This window comes from Mobula birostris, chromosome 8 (assembly GCF_030028105.1).
Source record: "Mobula birostris isolate sMobBir1 chromosome 8, sMobBir1.hap1, whole genome shotgun sequence".
In the NCBI taxonomy this organism is placed as follows: domain Eukaryota; kingdom Metazoa; phylum Chordata; class Chondrichthyes; order Myliobatiformes; family Myliobatidae; genus Mobula; species Mobula birostris.
In genome coordinates this window covers 41,384,383-41,404,609 of record NC_092377.1, presented here as the reverse complement: position 1 = coordinate 41,404,609, position 20,227 = coordinate 41,384,383, and the positions used below count along the sequence as shown (strand labels likewise).

At 39.7% G+C, this 20,227-nt stretch overlaps 1 protein-coding gene across 5 annotated transcripts in view; it reads right to left on the bottom strand.

The window, feature by feature from the left end:
- Positions 1-20,227, bottom strand: part of LOC140201255 (transcriptional-regulating factor 1-like) — a 241,606-nt gene that overhangs the window by 52,168 nt on the left and 169,211 nt on the right. For 3 of the 5 annotated variants that reach the window (XM_072265045.1, XM_072265044.1, XM_072265047.1), the window contains exons 6-11: positions 19,740-20,000; positions 13,897-14,257; positions 12,592-12,652; positions 9,067-9,206; positions 7,435-7,538; positions 6,071-6,146 (exon numbers count right to left, since the gene is read on the bottom strand). In XM_072265045.1, coding sequence (XP_072121146.1) covers positions 6,071-6,146; positions 7,435-7,538; positions 9,067-9,206; positions 12,592-12,652; positions 13,897-14,257; positions 19,740-20,000 — 1,003 coding nt within the window. The remainder of the gene's footprint in view (positions 1-6,070; positions 6,147-7,434; positions 7,539-9,066; positions 9,207-12,591; positions 12,653-13,896; positions 14,258-19,739; positions 20,001-20,227) is intronic. The other 2 variants (XM_072265048.1, XM_072265049.1) reach the window with 2 other exon arrangements.

Here is a 20,227-nt window from a genome sequence, read left to right as displayed (position 1 = left end):
AGGGATTAGCTACATTTCTATGTTAGATTACTTACCTTCAGAAAATAGGGCATCACAGTCATCCAGCTTGCAGATCTGCTACCTTACATTGCCAGATATCTGGGTTGAATCCTGACCTTGGTTGATGTCTAGATCAATTCTACAAGTTCTCCCTGTGACCATATGGATTTCCTCTGGCTACTGCCATTTCCTCCCACATATTGATTAGGACTCCCATACTGTTAAAGGTCTAGAGGGGTTCGAGTTTGTAAAATATGTTCAGAAAAGTTTTCTAAATCTATATATATATATATATATATATATATATATATATATATATATATATATATATACACACACACACACACATATATATAAAAAAAGGTACAAACTAGAGAGGATGCAATATCAGATCTCCTATCAGGAAACGAGTTAGGACAGCTGACGGAAGTGTCTGTAGGGGAGCACTTTGGTTCCAGTGATCATAACACCAATAGTTTCAACTTGATCATGGATAAAGACAGATCTGGTCCTCAGGTTGAGGATCTAAACTGGAAGGCAGCCAAATTTGAAGAAATGAGAAAGGATCTAAAAAGCGTGGATTGGGACAGGTTGTTCTCCGGCAAGGATGTGATCGGTAAGTGGGAGGTCCTCAAAGGAGAAATTTTGAGAGTGCAGAGCTTGTATGCTCCTGTCAGGATTAAAGGCAAAGTGAATAAGAATAAGGAACCTTGGTTCTCAAGGGATTTTGGAACTCTGATAAAGAATAGAGAGATGTATGACATGTATAGGAAACAGGGAGCAAATAAAGTGCTTGAGGAGTACAAGAAGTGCAAAATAAAATTTAAGAAAGAAATCAGGAGGGCTAAAAGACACGAGGGTGCTTTGGCAGTCAAGGTGAAGGATAATCCAAAGAGCTTCTACAGGTATATTAAGAGCAAAAGGATAGTAAGGGATAAAATTGGTCCTCTTGAAGATCAGACTGGTCAGCTACGTATGGAACCTAAAGAAATGGGGGGAGATCTTAAACTTTTTTTTGTGTTTGTATTTACTAAGGAAACTGGCATGGAGTCTATGGAAATAAGGCAATCAAGTAGTGAGGTCATGGAACCTATACAGATTGAAGAGGAGGAGGTGCTTGCTATCTTGAGGCAAATCAGAGTAGATAAATCCCCAGGACCTGACATGGTATTCCCTCCAACCTTGAAGAAGACTAGTGTTGAAATTGCAGGGGCCCTGGCAGATATATTTAAAATGTCGGTATCTATGGGTGAGGTGCCGGAGGATTCGAGGATAGCTCATGTTGTTCCATTGTTTAAAAAAGGCTCTAAAAGTAACCTGGGAAATTATAGGCCGGTAAGTTTTGCGTCAGTAGTAGGTAAATTATTGGAACGAGTACAGGTTTCCCCCACCATCCGAAGGTAGTGCGTTCCTATGAAACGGTTCGCAAGCCGAAATGTCGTAAAGCGAAGAAGCAATTACCATTTATTTCTATGGGACAATTTTGAGAGCGTTCGCAGACCCAAAAATAACCTACCAAATCATGAATAACACATAAAACCTAAAATGACAGTAACATATAGTAAAAGCAGGAATGATATGATAAATACACAGCCTATATAAAGTAGAAATACTTTTCCACAATCGTTACTGAACTGTTCTCCGGAGTGAAAATCTCATGCAAGCGCTGTTGGCAAAAACACGCGCAAGCACTCTCCAGTAACCTTTAAGCTATGAAGCTGCCAAATCATACCAAATGACACAAAAATACACAGCCGATATAAAGTAGAAATAATGTATGTACAGTGTAGTATCACTTACCGGAATCGGGACCGCACCGAGCACACTGATGGTGTGTTAGACTGAGTCGGAGTTTGGGTGGTGCAGTGGCCCCCCACCCTCCAGGCCGCTGAGCGATACATTCGGCTTCTTTCTTAAAGATGTGCTGTGTGCCTCCCGGCTACCTTTGCATTCTCCGCGAATCGGTATCTGTCTGTGGCCTGGGGGTTGGGGTGGTGGGACACTGGGGTGTCATCTCATCGCCTGTTTCCATTAGAGCAGGCAGTTCATCTTCTCCTATGACTGCCAGCCTCGATGTCGAAGGTCGAGGTTCGTCGTCTGCTGTGACTGATGTGGAAGGCTTGCTTGACTACTGAGCCGCGAGTAATTTTCTATCACACAGTTCTTTAATAAGGACTCAAACCATCTTGCAAATATCCCCTAAACCGATGTACCCTTTCAAAATTAAAGTTGTACTTCATCATTACTCATTCGGTTTCGATTGTTATCCTTTTTTCTTCCAATTGCATCAGCTCTTCATCTGTCAGCTCTTGGTGATGGGATGCCAAAATCTCTTCAACATCATCTTCGTCAGCTTCCACAAGCCAAACTCACGTTGTCCTTACTTCGTTCCACGATCAAAACGCTTAATTATGTCTAGTTTTACCGAAGTATAACACCTTTACGAGCTCTTTCAGGCTTTTCCGATACCATAGAACTCATCTCACAAACCGCTGCTCACAGGCTCGTGTTTAAGCAATGCTGTCGAGAATCCAGGGGAAAGCGGCTGCTCGGGGCACGCTGCCTTTTATCGCGCGCTGATTTTTTTTTTTCGTAACAGTGAAAACACCTTCTGAAAGCGAAAATAGGGTACTAATGTAGGTCTTTCCTAACAGTGAGGTTTCATAAAGCGAACGTTCAAAAAGTGGGGGAGACCTGTACTAAGAGATAGGATCTACAAGTATTTGGATAGACAGGGACTTATTAGGTAGAGTCAACATGGCTTTGTGCGTGGGAGGTCATGCTTAAGCAATTTCGAGGAGGTTACCAGGGAAGTGGATGAAGGGAAGGCAATGGATGTTGTCTACATGGACTTCAGTAAGGCCTTTGACAAGGTTCCGCATGGGAGATTAGTTAGGAAGATTCAGTCGCTGGTATACATGGAGAGGTAGTAAATTGGATTAGACATTGGCTCAATGGAAGAAGCCAGAGAGTGGTAGCGGAGGATTGCTTCTGAATGGAGGCCTGTGACTAGTGGTGTGCCACAGGGGTCAGTGCTGGGTTCATTGTTATTTGTCATCTATATCAATGATCTGTTTGATAATGTCGTAAACTGGATCAGCAAATTTGCTGATGATACAAAGATTGGAGGTGTAGTGGACAATGAGGAAGGTTTTCAAAGCTTGCAGAGGGATTTGGACCAGCTGGAAAAATGGGCTGAAAAATGGCAGATGGAGTTTAATACTGACAAGTGTGAGGTATTGCACTTTGGAAGGACAAACAAGGCAAATGGTAGGGCACTGAGGAGTGCAGTAGAACAGAGGGATCTGGGAACACAGATACAAAATTCCCTAGAAGTGGCATCACAGGTAGATAGGGTCGTAAAAAGAGCTTTTGGTACATTGGCCTCTATTAATCAAAGTATTCAGTATAAGAGTTGGAATGTTATGGTGAGGCTGTATAAGGCATTGGTGAAGTCGAATTTGGAGTACTGTGTGCAGCTTTGGTCACCAAATTACAGGAAGGATATTAATAAGGTTGAAAGAGTGCAGAGAAGGTTTACAAGGATGTTGCCGGGACTTGAGAAACTGAGTTACAGAGAAGGGTTGAATAGGTTAGGACCATTCCCTGGAGCGTAGAAGAATGAGGGGAGATTTGATAGAGGTATATACAATTATGATGGGCTTAGACAGAGTGAATGCAAGCAGGCCTTTTCCACTGAGGCTAGGGGAGAAAATAAACCAGAGGACATGGGTTAAAGGTGAAGGGAGAAAAGTTTAAAGGGAACATTAGGGACGGGCTTCTCATAGAGAGTGGTGGGAGTGTGGAATGAGCTGCCAGATGAAGTGGTAAATGCGGGTTCACTTTTAACATTTAAGAAAAACTTGGACAGGTACATGGATGAGAGGTGTATGGAGGGATATGGTCCAGGTGCAGGTCAGTGGGACTAGGCAGAAAAATGGTGCGGCACAGCCAAGAAGGGCCTAACGGCCACAAGGCCTGTTTCTGTGCTGTAATGTTCCATGGTGCTATTACAAACAATGGCTCCCTATATATGTTTGAATTGGATTTCTAATTACAGAGCACTGGTAATGCACAAGCAGCATGTTAAGTCAGGACCACTGGCACAGTCATGAGGTAGAAGGGAGATGAGGGGATGCGCCTTTGGTGTAACATGTAGATCAAAAATCAATGAATAAAGTAAATGCAATGAAAGAAGAGCTTGCCTGATCCAGATATGTTCTTCCAATAAAAGGAATGCCATTTTAAACAGAATAGCAGTTTCCACAAAGTCCGTCTCACCTAACCAAATACATTTGTTACTTCTGTTTACTTGTGTTGTTCTAGTAGATACACATGTACAAATACACTCAAAAACTTCTATATATTGTGACGAGAATACACATAAATTAAGATGTTTGCTGGCCTGGGCTTGCACCAGTGGCATCAGCAGTTGGTCTGCCACCTGTCCTCAGGGGAGGGAGAGATAAGGAACAATGAAGCAGCATTTGGAGATGTTAATGAAGGAGCTATCAGTCTGGGTATTGTCAAGATCTGCTCCCCCTTTGAACCCTGAACTGTTTGAAGTGTGATGGACAGGGGATACCCCAGCAGGGGGATAAAAAAGGGACAGGTTCGCTAAGGCAAGACACACACGACACCACGAGGTAACGAGACCCTGGAAGCGGGGCCCCACCACAAGTCAGCGGGAGTCGTTTGGAAGGCTGGTTGCGGAACCAAGCCATAGACGCACAGGGTGGAAAGGTACGATCAGCGGGAACCCGGTGTGTGTCCACCCTTGCTTGGGTGCCAGGTTCACTGCAGAGGATTGACCGCATCTGGAGGAGGGGTCACAGTCGGTGACCTCAGGTGACATCACAAAGGACTCGCCCGAAAGCTGCTTGTGAGCAATATCGCAGGTCTGTGTGTGGAAGCCGTTTTGAATGATCATTCGTTCTTGTTCTCTCTCTCCTTCCCCCCACATTGTCCATCGCCACGGCAACGATTACTGCGAACTGAACTAAATTGGACTGAACTTTGCGTCACTTTGAAATTGGTCATTTACCCCTAGACAACGATAGAGCTTCACTGATGCTGTTATCTTAATTCTGTGCACATGTGTTTATCATTGCTGAACTGTTGCATTTATTATCCTTTCGATTACTGTGTTGCTTGTTTCTTTAATAAAACTTTCTTAGTTCTAGTAATCCAGACTCCAACTGAGTGATCCATTTCTGCTGGTTTGGCAACCCAGTTACGGGGTACGTAACAAGATGTACTGTGGAGAGCATTCTGACAGGCTGCATCACTGTCTGGTCTGCACAGGACCGAAAGCAGCAGCAGAGGGTTGTAAATTTAGTCGGCTCCATCTTGGGTACTAGCCTACAAAGTACCCAGGACATCTTCAAGGAGCAGTGTCTCAGAAAGGCAGCGTCTTGTTAAGGACCTCCAGCACCCAGGGCATGCCCTTTTCTCACTGTTACCATCAGGTAGGAGGTACAGAAGCCTGAAGGCGCACACTCAGTGACTTAGGAACAGCTTCTTCCCCTCTGCCATCCGATTCCTAAATGGACATTGAACCCTTGAACACTACCTCACTTTTTAATATATTTCTGTTTTTTGCATTATTTTAAATCTATTCAATATACATATACTGTAATTGATTTATTTATTTATTCTTCTATATTATGTATTGCATTGAACTGCTGCTGCTAAGTTAACAAGTTTCACGACACATGCCAGTGATAATAAACCTGATTCTGATCAACATAAATTGATAACTAATACAACTAATCAGGTGTAATACAAAAATTGCAGATACTGGAAATGCAAAAAAAAGTGCCGGAGACTTTCAACTGAAGTCCTAATTCTGATGGAAGGTCCTTGACTCAGTACATCTATTGCTCCTCTCCCCTCTCAGGTTGCTTGAGCTGCTGAGTGTTCACAGGAATTTTTGTTGATCCTTATTACCTAGAATGTTCTTACCGTCAAATAAGTAACAAGAACTTTGAAAATACATGACAGATTGCTGTAAAACCCTGCGACACAAGGACATTTTGACCAGCAAGAAATTGTGGAAAAAGTTACGTACCAGCATAGTGATAGTCTGCCAATGGATGGGATTTGTCTTTAATTGGCATCTTCATCAACAAAACCTCCACGGCCATCTAGTACAACAGGAAACAACAATAAGATTAAAATAGAATGTATCTATTCAAAGTTTTGATGTGACTAAGTGACAATAAATGTGTGAACCAAAAAAGTCACGAATCATGTTTTATTTTAATCCCTTGACCCTGTTTCTACTCAAGTCTATTACTTCAGGCAAGATTTTTGAACAATTCAGCTTATCTATACTCTTTTGTGCTACGTTAAACTGTAACACTGAAAAATGAGTGTTTCCTGATGACAGACTATGAAACCTCCAAAACAAAAAAACAGTTGAAGTAGTTTCAGCTGTGTGACGCTATGTAATGAATTTGCCCATCATGCTAACAAATCACCACTTTGCCTGCTTTGTATCACATATAGATCAATAAAAATTTGAAACCAAGTATTACTTGAATTAAATTGTGTAAATTAAGGAGTGTAAACCTTAAATTCCAACCTGAAAGTACAACCAATGCTCATCAGTCCTTCCTTTTGGAAAGTCATTAACAGCATTAGAACACTACATTGCTATATTGCAGAGACGTTGCATTACAAAACACTTTCAAATTTAACAGCAAATGTGCTGTTCTTACTCAACAAACTGTAAAACAAAGATGTGTTTAATTGTGGAAAGCAATTTGCTTTCAGAATAATCTGCTATTCCATTTAAATTGCCATTTTAAAAATTTTGTAGTATCTGACTGCTTGTGCAAAGAAATTATAAAGTCAGACCCAATTATCCTCCTGGCTTTATAAATTAACCCCAAAATTTGAAATAAATGACCACACCCTAAATGTTAACTGTTTATCCGATGGTAAACTATTTGTAAATTGCCAACATTTCTTAACTTTCTTGACATTTTTTCTAATCCATTTAGCCATGCAAAGTATGCAAAAAATTAACATGAATGAATGGATGAAGTATGGATGGTTTTTCTTAAATATATCATGGTTTCTCCATAGCTACCATTTACATCTACAAAGAAACAGTATTACCGGAATTTTATTAGATACTAAACAACTTAGTGTTTTTTTATATATAGAAATAAGTCACAATGATTCTGAAGGGCAAGTTAAATAGAATAAAATGAGCCGGTTATAACATCAAACTGAAGACACTAGCTTTACTTATAAACAATTTTTTTTAATATTATATATGACAGAGAGAGAGACAGAGATTTGACAAGTATTTTAATTTTCCCTCGTAAATATCAATAATCACTGTTAAAGTTTGAAAAGTAAGTTATACAAACTCTATACAGTCTCGTTAATTGCAAGTAATCCAAGTTTTAATTTAGCACTCACCAAAATGTTCCCCCCTGCCTCAAAAAGACAATGTAGGGCAAGTTCTCTATTTGTCCCACCACCTGGCAGCACACTAGAGCAAGCCATGTTCAGCATATCTTCCACTACATTAAAGAAAGTGAAGTGTTCATAATTTATAAACTTAAACAAAAGCACCGACTTCATAAGGAATATTAAATACAACAAAATTACATGACTCAATTCAAAGAGATGAATTCTCTTAGTTGACAGTTATTGCTTCATCAGTACAATTTGACAGATCAATTGATCAGTAAATGGTGACCATTGGTGATCTGCAATGGAAAAGAAATGTCTGCATTTCACCAGCACAACAACTTAAGAAAAAAAACTTTTTTGTGATAATTTGACATTGCGGAAAGGTAAAATTTATTTCCGTTCTAGAAAAAACATAACCATAGAGTTGCCCTTGAAGGAGAATTCCAGCGAAATAAATTCCTAAAATGAGTTTGCAATTAAAAAGAATACAGAGGTCCAATTAACTAAGTAGGTAATAACATCTCAAGTGTCTTGCGTGCACTGATTTCAACATATTGTGCTCAATTCTAGCTGCACAATGTTGAATTTTGGGCAAAAATGCATTTTCAGTAAAAATTGGTTGGTTTTATTGGATAATGCCTCATTAGCAAAAAAGTTAAAAATAAAACTGGGTTGACAAATCAGTACTGGATACTGTATTTAAAGAAAGGTAGAATTTCAGATTCTGGAAGTATTCCTGAACAGAGATGCACTGAGACCACAAACAAGGAATATACAATACTTTAAAGGGATGATGAATGGTGGGAATTTAAAATGAAACTCTCACCATTCTCTCATACACCGATTCTGGCACTGGAGCTTATGAAGGTAGCATCCATTCTTCTCAGAACAGAACATCCAAGACACAGGTTAACAATGGTTTTATACCATCGTCCATCACATCTTCCCATTAGCAAATCAATCTTAATCATGGTTATCCCAATACAAGGTTCAACAATAGAATATTTAAGTGCCTATTATTCATCATACAAACATGTACAGTTAGTGTAGAACTAGTCTTTTTGTATCTCATGGTCTTAGGTTTGTTTTACCAAGAGAAACAAAAAAAATGTTTCTCCATCCAGTCTACAGTTGTCTTGGTATAGCATCTTACTGTCATTCCATTTGAAATTAGCTAACTCAGGGAACAGAGGTGAAAACTGGGAGTTTTCTGTTCTGCAGTGCAGGACAACGCAATCCTACCTCAGCTATTTGGAGCTACATTATATTTACTTCTTACTAACAGGTAAAATGATGAGCAACTGAATAGGAAAATGAGCACCCTTTAAAGAAACTCACCATGAGAGTCAATGAAAACTTTAATTCAGTGCAGAGTGAAAACAGCCTAATACTAATTTGTAACCAAATTTGAAAGAGCAATCACTAAAATAATCCTAGAGTCTTCTGAAGCACATTTCAAAATCGAATCAAAATCAACATATATGTTATTAAGCCTCACCAGGCAGCAATAGAAAGGTTTAGAACTTATACTTCATGAGCGATTCAAACAAATTTTTACTTAAAAATATTTTCCATTGAAGCCATTCAATATAATGTATTTAACAATGTACAATATAAACTGTTATCAATTAATACCTTTTTGTTGTACTTCTGGGTTTTCCAACTCACACCAAGGCTTCCACACCAAGTCTGCTTTACAAACATCTTTTTCAGCCAGTGACCTGTCTTGCAAAGTTGGGATTGCTGCTTGAAACCGCAACCCCATGTTGATTCGCCTAACAAAATTTTTTAAGAGTGTGAACATGTAAGCAGATATGAAATAGTAACAAAGTTAGTGAAGTGACTTCAGATTTTGTAGCAGGAGTCACATTTTACAAACTTCTACTAAAAAAAAAAATTAGCCTGTTAATAAATCAACAATCATTGCTAATTCATGAGATACATTCCTCTTATTAAAAAAGTAATCTTCATCATTGATCTAAGAAAAGTTAAATCATTAATTTTAAAGTGTTAAAATTTCTGCTAATGCTTGTCTTTCACAAAACATGCTAGATAATGTATTTTATAGTCATTTCAAAATTGTTATGAATATGGAAAGGTAAATTAACAAACTGATTTACTCAACGACACGTGTTATTAGGGAGATCAACATCTAATGGTCATTCCAGATTCCTTGGAACTCAACAGGTTGGCAGGTCTTTGGTAGTAAACAGTTCTCCATATTGCCCAATCTTGTTAAAGGACAATACATGATTTCCTCTTAAGAAATTAAAAAGCCAATTATGTTTTTTGCAAGCTGAAATTTTCATGGTTACCACTGAAAAATTTAATGACTTCCTCCTTTTAATTCCAGTATTTAGGTAATTAACAGAATTTAAATTCCCCAGCTACTATGGTGGGATTTGAACTTGTGTCACTGGATCCGCAGTCCAGGCCTCTAGAGTGCTTCTCCTCCAGTAACTCAATTAGGATGCAACTATCCCCATACACATTGTGGGCATCACAGTTGTGAGTGAAAGAAGATCATAGTTGGGAGCTTAACATCAGAGGATACACATTGTACTGAAAGAATAGGCAAGTGGGCACAGGGGATGGTTGGATCTGTTGGTCAAAAATGAAAGCAAGTCCTTAGGAAGAGGTGAGATAGGATCAGAATATGTAGAATCCTTGTGAGTAGAGTTAAGAAACTGCAAGTGTAAAAGGACCCTAATGGGAATTATATACAGGCCTTCAAACAGTAGCCAGGATGTGAGTTAGAAATTACAACGGGAGATAGAAAAGGAATGTAAAAAGGGCAATCTTACGATTGTCATGGGTGATTTCAATTTGCAGGTAGATTGGGAAAATCAGGTTGGTGGTGGATCCCAAAAGAGTGGATTTGTAGAATGCCTACGAGATGGCTTTTTAGGGCAGCTTGTGGTTGAGTACACTCAAAAGGGAATTCTGGATTAGATGTTGTGTAAATAAAAGATTTGATTAGGGAGCTTAAGGTAAAGGACCCCTAAGAAGACAGTGATCATAATATGATAGAATTCACCCTGCAGTTTGAGAGGAAGAAGCTAAAGTCAGGTATATCAGAGTAAAGGGAATTACAGAGGCATGAAAGAGGAGCTGACCAAACTTGATTGGAAGGGGATACTAGCAGGGATGATGGCAGAGCATCAATGACAGGAATTTCTGGGGGCAGTTTGGAAAGTGCAGGCTAGATACATCCTGAAGATTAACTAATATTCTAAAGGGAGGATGAGGCAACTGTAGCTGACAAGGAAATCAAAGCCAACATAAAAGCAAAAATTAGGCATATAATATAGCAAAAATTTGTGAGAAGTAAGAGAATTGGGACATTTTCAATAAACAGAAGGCAACTAAAAAAAAAAGATGAAATATGAAGGTGAACTAGCCAGTAATATCAGAGAGGATACCAAAAGATTTATAAAATACATATATATATATATATATATATATATATATATGTGTGTGTGTGTGTGTGTGTGTGTGTGTGTGTGTGTGTATATATCTATCTCTCTCTCTCTCTATATATATCTATCTATCTATCTATCTATATGTATGGTAAAAGAGCGGAAACAGTGGATATTGGATCGCTAGAGAGGTAGTAATGGGGACAAAGAAATGCCATATGATCATAAGTATTCTGCGTCATGCTTCACTCTGGAAGAAACTAGCAGTATGCAAGAAATTCAAGGATGTCAGGGGACTGAAGTGAGTGAAGGTGCTATTACTAAAGAGAAGGTGTTTGCAAAGCTGAAAAGGTCTGAAGGTAAGTAAGTCACCTGGACCAGATGGTCTACAATCCAGGGTTCTGAAAGAGGTAGCTTGAGAGACTGTGGAAACATTAGTAAAGATCATTCAAGAATCACTAGATTCTGGAATGGTTCCAGAGGAAAGGAAATTTGCAAATGTCACTCCAATCTTTAAGAGTGGAGACCGAAAAAAGGAAATTATAGCCCTGTTAACCTGACGACAGTGGTTGGGAAGATGTTGGAGTCCATTATTAAGGATGAGGTTTTGGGGTACTTGGAGGCACATGATAAAATATGGCAAAGAGAAATCTTGCCTGATAAAGGAACTAGCAGGCAGGGCAAACAAAAGACAGTCAGTAGAGTTTGCTTACTTAGATTTCAGAAGGCCATTAACAAGGTGCCGCACATGAAAATGTTTAGTAAGGTAAAAGCTCATGGCATTACAGGAAGGATACGAGAATGGATAGAAGAGTGGCTGACTCAGTAGGAGCTAAAGAATGGAAATAAAGGGTATCTATTCTAGTTGGCTGCCAGTGACTAGTGATGCCCCACTGGGGTTGATATTGGGACCATTTCTTTTCATGTTACATATTAATGGTATGGATGATGAAATTGATGGTTTTGTGGCCAAGTTTGCAGACAGTACAAAGATAGGTGGAGGAGCAGTTAGTGTCGAGGAAGCATGGAGCCTGCAGAAGGACTTAGATTGGAAGAATGGGCAATAAAGTGGCAGATGGAATATAGTGTAGGGAAGTGTATGGTCATGCACTTTGGTAGAAGGAATAACAGCATAGACCAACTTTTAAATGGGGAGAAAATTCAAAAATCAGAGCCACAAAGGGATTTGAGAGTTCTTGTGCAGGATTCCCTAAAGATTATTTGCAGGTTGAGTCAGTGGTAAGGAAGGCAAATGCAATGTTAGCATTCATTTTGAGAGGACTAGAATATAAGAGCAAGGATGTGATACTGAGGCTTTATATGGCATTGGTCAGACGGAACTGAGTATTGAGAGCAGTTTTGGGACCCTTATCTAAGAGAAGACTTACTGGGATCGGAGAACCAGAGGAAATTCATGAGAATTATTCAGGGAATGAAAGGGTTAACATATGAGAAGCATTTGATGGCTCTGGGCCTGCACTTGCTGGAGTTTAGAATGGGGGGTGGTGAGGGAGAGAAATCTTATTGAAACCTATCGAATATTGAAAGGCCTAGATAGGGTGGATATGGACAGGATGTTTCCTATAGTAGGTGATACTAGGACCAGAGTGCACAGCCCCAGAATAGAATGGTATCCATTCTAAACACAGATGAAGAGTAATTTGTTCAGCCAGAGGAACCTGTGGAATTCATTGTCACAGATTTCTCAACTACATTGTTATATGTAAAAGTAACCACTTACGGTTCAATGTCAACAGTCTGTTCCCCAGGTCCAGGGGTTATTGTCGTTGCATCAACGCTATCTGAAACCAGAGCAAAACAGTAATAAGAGAAGATGCTCAGCACGTGTGAAATTTAATATACAACCTTTTATTTCTAAAAGTAAAATAGATGTCACTAGTTGGTCCTAGCTAAGTAAGTAGAAGTTTTTAACCTTCAGCCTAGTCATTTCTGGGAATATTTTATTTTATTTGAAGACATTCATCAACATAGAATCTGGAGTAAATAATTTAGGCATCTGAGCCTCTTATATCAGATATAATTTTATCAGAGCTGATGAATACCTAAACTCCATTTATCCATCTTTGTTCCATATCTCTCGGTAATTTTTTCCTTAATAAAATTTACTTTACCAGACTTTAAAATTTTAATCAACGCACTATTCCTCACATCTAGTGTGGAAAACTTCTGCTATGTGTGAAATGGCACTTGCTAATCTAACTTTGAATGGGTTAGCTCCAATTTTAGTATTTTCCCTGCTTGTTTTGATCAAGAGAAAGAACAGTCCAATCCTACCCATTCCATCAACTCCTTTTACTTCAAAACTGAAGAAATTCTTATACTTAGCATATAGTCTTCAAAACTGAAAGATACTTCTGATTTTAATTTTAGTAGCACAGAATCCAACTGGAGCACTTTGTTTAGTTTTGTTCGCAGCACATCAGGAAAACTATATACACTTTGGTTGGTGCCCTGCACCAATTAACTAGGAGAGTAGGGCTTAAAGGTGTGAGCTATGAGTATTGATGACATTAATCTGTCCATATTTTTCTTAGTCTTTTTATTTACATATATGCCAAGGTTTTTTAAAAAATGTACATGGATTCCTAAATTCCATTACCCATTGAGTCTAAATGTATCAGAATAATATAAATAACTCTAGTTAATTGTAGAGTTTAATCTGAATTTGGATTTCTACTAAAGTTATGATTTTATCCCAAGTAGCTGATAGATGCAAAACATATCAAAATGCATTCAGTCAAGCTGTGCTGCATCTCTTACTCCGTGGACAGAAAGTAAAACATGGTCAAGCTCACCAGCACCTATGAAATACATGAAGATACTTTGCTGTAGAGACTAACATTTATCCAATGTAAAAGAGATAAATTTGGAGCTGGCTAAACTGCTGGAGTTGGAGAATACTGTTATCTGGCAAAACTAAATCAGAATGAAAAAGCTGATGTTAGAAAATAGCCAAATTAAAACCTACTTTTACAAAGCGGATAATTCAAGGATTCGCCGATGTAGTTAAATATAAAATACTCACTAGTGCGACCAAGCAGTATTCGTGGAGTTAAAGGGGTGATAGGCAGTGTTGGATAAGTGCCACCGTGTGAAGAAATGACGCTGCTGAAAAGGCCAGAGCCCTGTCTCACTGGGCTCAGCATTGGGGGTGGTGTGTAGGGAGGGAGCTCTTGGGTCCTGTCCAGCAGGTGGTCACCCATGATTCTTGGTGAACGGAGCTGACTTTGGTACAGCGTTGCGCCTGGATACGAAGCAGAGAGGTTGACTAAAGGTGGAGGGATGTAGAGAGGCTCTGGCCTATGTCGATATTTCTTCTTGTCTTGACGTGGTTTCAAGTTATCTTCTGATTGTGTATCGATGGGTTGACACTTTCGAACAATCTCCTAAAATGTTCATAATTAGAATTTTACTGTTTTTCCAGATTATTTTAAATTGGTCATATTTATACATCTAATTGTAATTGCATAAACACAGCAAATTACCAGAAAGCATTACTGTATAAATTCCCTTTTAAATAAAGGTAATGTCCATTCTTTACCAAATGAATAATTCCTCAAAGTCCCAACATTAAAAACAGATCTGCAATCAGTTATTGAGGTTTGAAAAAAAATGGCAGGACAAAACACACAAACCCATGGAAATTACAAACCTCAAGCATTGCTGATCACGAGAAGATTAATGACAAACCAAAACAACATTTCATTATCTACATCCTTTGATATGTATTAGTGCAGAAAACAAAACTTGTCAATGAAATCAAAACACATCTCTTCCAAAGCTTTATTAATGGGAGCAAAGAAGAATTTTTGCCATGTTCATTATAACATGCAGGATTAACAGCAATCTTATTTTACCCAAACACAAAAGAAGGCATCAACACAAGAGCAAAGTCCATGGACTTCAATGACCTGAGAACATGACAATGTTACAGAGATACAAACACAAGCCTCCCTTCCATATTTACTCTACCAATAATAGCTGCTTTAACAAAGTCACCAACTCAAGAATGGTTCGGCTGTGGACTTCAAAACACACGTATTGGTTTACAACAGTTTCTACCACATGGCTTGCAAGGCCTTCCTCCAACTGTAAGAATTAAATTTGAGGTCAATCAACTCATCTCCTACATGCAATAGAGAGATGGACATGACAGAGAGCTCGACTAAACACGTTGATGAAGGTAGAGCAGTAGATGTAGTGTACATGGATTTCAGCAAGACATTTGAAAAGGTACACCATGCAAGGCTTATTGAGAAAGTAAGGAGGCATGGGATCCAAGGGGACATTGCTTTGTGGATCCAGAACTGGCTTGCCCACAGAAGGCACAGAGTGGTTGTAGACGGGTCATATTCTGCATGGAGGTCGGTCACCAGTGGTGTGCCTCAGGGATCTGTTCTGGGACCCCTACTCTTCGTGATTTTTATAAATGGCTTGGATGAAGAAGTGGAGGGATGGGTTAGTAAATTTTCTGATAGTGTGGAGGGCTGTCAGAGGTTACAGCAGGACATTGATAACATGCAAAACTGGGCTGAGAAGTGGCAGATGGAGTTCAACCCAGATAAGTGTGAGGTGGTTCATTATGGTAAGTCAAATATGATGGCAGAATATAGTATTAATGGTAGTGGCAGTGTGGAGGATCAGAGGGATTTTGGGGTCCAAGTCCATAGGACACTCAAAGCTGCTGCACAGGTTGACTCTGTGATTAAAAAGGCATACTGTGCGTTGGCCTTCATCAGTCGTGGGATTGAGTTTAGGAGCCGAGAGGTAATGTTGCAGCTATATAGGACCATGTTCAGACCCCACTTGGAGTACTGTGCTCAGTTCTGGTCGCCTCACTATAGGAAGGATGTGGAAACCGTAGAAAAGGTGCACAGGAGATTTACAAGGATGTTGCCTGGATTGGGGAGCATGCCTTTATGAGAATAGGTTGAGTGAACTCGGCCTTTTTTCCTTGGAGTGATGGAGGATGACAGGTGACCTGATAGGGGTGTACAAGATGATGAGAGGCATTGATCGTGGATAGTCAGAGGCTTTTTCCCAGGGCTGGAATGGCTAGCATGAGAAGGCACAGTTTTAAGATGCTTGGAAGTAGGTACAGAGGAGATGTCAGGGGTAAGTTGTTGTTTTTTTTTTAAAAAAATGCAGAGAGTGGTGAGTACGTGGAATGGGCTGCTGCTGACGATGGAGGAGGCAGATACGATAGGGTCTTTTAAGAGACTCCTGGACCAGTACATGGAGCTCAGAAAAATAGAGGCCTATGGGTAACGCTAGGTAATTTCTCAGGTTAAGGACATGTTCGGCACAGCTTTTTGGGCTGAAGGCCTGTATTGTGCTGTAGGTTTTCTGTTTCTACGTATCATAGGAGAAGGCAGTTTTGCCTGTAGAATCCACCATGATTTCCAGTAGAACAAAATATTGTCAAACCTATTCTTCCAGTTTCTATCAAGGCAGGGTGCAACGGAATGTTTCAATCCCTCGATGTTTCTTTTTAATTTGTGTGATTTCACTTATTTAAAGGGTTAGAGGGAATAATGGAATCTATCCATAACATTAAATACAGCACAAACAGGCCTTTTGGCCTGTCAAGTCCATGCCCGCCACGGTACCCACCCAACTGAGTCCCAATTTCCTGCATTTAGCCTATCCTAGTGCTTCTTAAATGAAACCATTGGACCTGACTCAACCAAGTACAATAGTTCCATGTACTCTCCACCATCTGCATAAAGTAGTTGCCGCTTGGAACCTTTTTAAATCTTTCCCCTATCACCTGAAATCTATGCTCCCTGGTTTTGGACTCCCCTACCCTGGGGAAAAGACCTCAATCCATTTTATGCGTGCCACATAATTTTAAACTCTTCAACAATGTTGCCTCTCATTCTCCGATGTTACAAGGAATAAAGTCCTAGCCTAACCAATCTCCCCCTATAACTCAGGACTTCTTGTCTTGCCTTGCCTACATCCTTGTAAATCTTTTTCTGCACTATTTCAGTTTAAGTATATCCTTCCAAAAACAAGGTGACCAAAACAGTACTCTGTACTGCAAATATGGCCTCATTAATGTCTTATGAAACCGAAACATAATGTCCTAACTTCTAGATTCAGTGCACTGACTGATATTCATTCTTGATACTGGGTTTGTGTTGATTTGATCTGAAGAGGGCAATAGGCAATCTCTCTCTGTGGAACATATGAAAAGGTACCAGTGAATGACAGAATTGAGGTGATGCCTCATAACCAGCAAACTTAATAGATTCACAAATCTATTAGGCAGATGCATGAGAGCATTTGGTGCCCACTACACCATATTTCTGCACAAAGACTGCTACCAGGAAAAAAAACTGAATAACATAATGGCTAATGCAACAGATTATTGCAATAATCCTCAAAATAAAGCTCATTCACAGGATCTAATTTGACATGAAGGAATTCACTGTTATTTTGTGCTTCTTTTTAAATCATAGGGAGATAAAGCATAGAAATAGGCCATTTAACCCACCAAACCCTTGATGTCCATTTACTACCAGTCCTACTCCAAACCCACTTTGTTCTCCCAACTTTTTCTTTTGACGTTTGCCATGTTCCACCAGTCAGGTGCACAGTCGGAGCAACTTAAAGCAGTATGCCCTTTTTTTTGGGGGGGGGCACCCAGTTGAAATAGACACAGACAAATCAAGAATGTGTAGGCAACTACAGAAGTCAGATTTGAATCAAGGCAGCCATTCCGTCAGTTTCACTTCTGTGCCACTCATTATTTAACCTTCCACAATCAAATTCAAAGGCTACAAACATTTATTATCAAAGTATGTATAAATTATATAACCTTGAGATTTGTCTGCTTACAGGCAGCCGCAAAGCAAGAAACCCGAAAGAACCCAGTGCGCATGGAGAGAAAAAGAAACACAAATTATGCAAAACAATAAAAGCTGGCATCTCCATATTCTGAGTCCATATTGGAAAGAGCTTTTGGTAGGCAAACACATAGCAGGAAAATTTATACACAGCACAATACCAGTAAGAAATTTGTATTTGGGAGTACCAGTAAGATGACTATGTTATTACTATATGATTATTGTGTTATTAGGTAAAATAAGGAAATGAACAAATAATGTCAAAACATTGGAGAACTGATTGCATTGCTGCCAACTTCATCTCTACAGAACTAATAAACATGCAGTTAAAAATATAGATAGTTACACCAGGTTTGCTCCAACTGAAATCAATCACCTCTTAAAATGTTGCTTCCGCTTTATAAGGCTGGCTTTGTTTATACTGTTTCTAGGTAAGAGAGCAGTCAACCAAAAATGAAGATAGATAATGATTTCGAGAACCAGCAAACAACTTCATGAATAAAAAGAACATTCAAAAAGTATGTTTCACTGTATGTGTTGATGTACGTATGACAGATAAAACTAGTTTTTAAAATCTTTTAACACTGGTTCTATAAAGGGCAGATTTAAGCATTGCTTAAAGGCAGAATGAAAGTACTACTGAACTTCACTGCTCAATATATTGCTCAGCTGCTATCAGACTGACACTGATAATACAATGAATATTTTGTTGTTGGAGTTGCTGAAGTAAACAGAATTCAGTACTTTCTGTGAGCTCTCTGGAAAAGTAACAGACAAAAGAACTTCCTGCCAACAAAGGAAGAAGCAATTGAATTGCAAATCTAAGCGTACAGGAGGCGCACTTTTCAAAGTCACATTTAGGTCAGAAAGACAACAGCACGCAGAGAAAAGCAAACACGGCAAAAATTGATTTGCACATGAATCCCTTTGCATTCCAGGGGAAAAAAAACAATTTAGAACCTCAAGAGCATGTTTGCAACTTCAGGAGTAGTGGGTCTATACACTGGTATCTGGCCAGAGCTACCCTGCAAAAGTCCCCATTTATTATCCTGCTGTTGGTTCTCAAGTCCAAACATACATAGGTGGTAAGTCCTCTTTCCCCATGTTTTAGAAAAAACACCCACCTGCAGTGTATGCTGCTATGCCAGGAACCAGGCATAAACACCTGCCCTCCATAGCAAATAAAAATTACCCATGTTTGAGTACGGAGAGGTATTCTTCCCTGAGGGCTGGAATGAGCTCGTGGCTGCTCAGTACATAGACATGACAAGGTGACCCTGGGCCTTTGCTTGGGACAATGTGTGACTGGACCAGCCAAATCCAAGTGTTTATCTCATCAGCACCTGTTGGATGTGAGGCTGCTACTAACCCTTGTTTGGCTACACACCTCTCCCCAGCCCCAAGGTTTCTCCATAAACCAGAAGCTTACTGGTGAGTGCAGTGCAGCCAGACAAATGCTGATCAGAGTGACCACCAGATCTGGGAAGCATATCAACACATGGTGCTGGTGCCGCTTGTCCCCAGCAGTTGCCCACCTGGGCGAGCCGTACATCTTAGTACCAATCAGCTGGCCCAGCCAACACCAGTGCATCTCCGCACTGATTTGTTGCTATGCGAGCACCATCAGACAGCAGCGGCTCTTGCCAGATTCCCTGGAGAGCAGCACTGCTATTAACACACTTTTAATAATATCTAACATTATAATCACCCCTATTAGCACTGATTCCATTGGAACACACTGAGCATCAGGCGAAATACCAGTGTATAAATTTTAATAAACTCTCAGTTTAAAAAGATGTTCCTTTACTGGAAAGATCCATTAATTTTACACTTTATAACTCTAAATTGAGTTGACAATTCAATTCAATTCACTGGTCCTTTTCAATTGGCATTTTTGCAGTAGTCTGGGGTGATCCAAAACTCTGCAGCACATGCCACCATAGTTTTCCATCAGCAAGCAAAGGGTTTCAAACAAAGCAACACTGGCTGGGTCAGTAGCAAGAATGGCAGCACTCACAGAGGACGAGCAGGATTGGGCCACTGTGGAAGCGTTTGGTGGAGAATCAGTCATCTTCATGAGGACTGGCATCTCGTCATCTGAAACAGAGTTGGTAGGCTTGTCCTTGGTGGCCTGCTTGCTGGCTTCAGCAGGCAGAGGCTTTACAGGTACAGAGACAGGCATGATGATAGGCATGAGGTGATCCACCTCTTTAGGCTGCTTCTCTCCTTCATCCTGTACAGACAACCAAAGGCTTTCAGCCTCAGATATAGAGGGGTCCTACCAAAGCAATACACCTGAGACAGATCAGACAGGATCGAGCATATTCATTAATATACCCTAAGCTTATAAACGCAGCTCTACTACGTGAAGTGAATCTTTAAAAACTTATTTTCAATATGTTGGTTCCAAATGTACATAAAAATAAAAGACCTATGAGACATTTAATGATTAACAGGACCTTTAATATTGGTTTAGGTATTGCAGTCTTCTTTCTCTTTCCAATG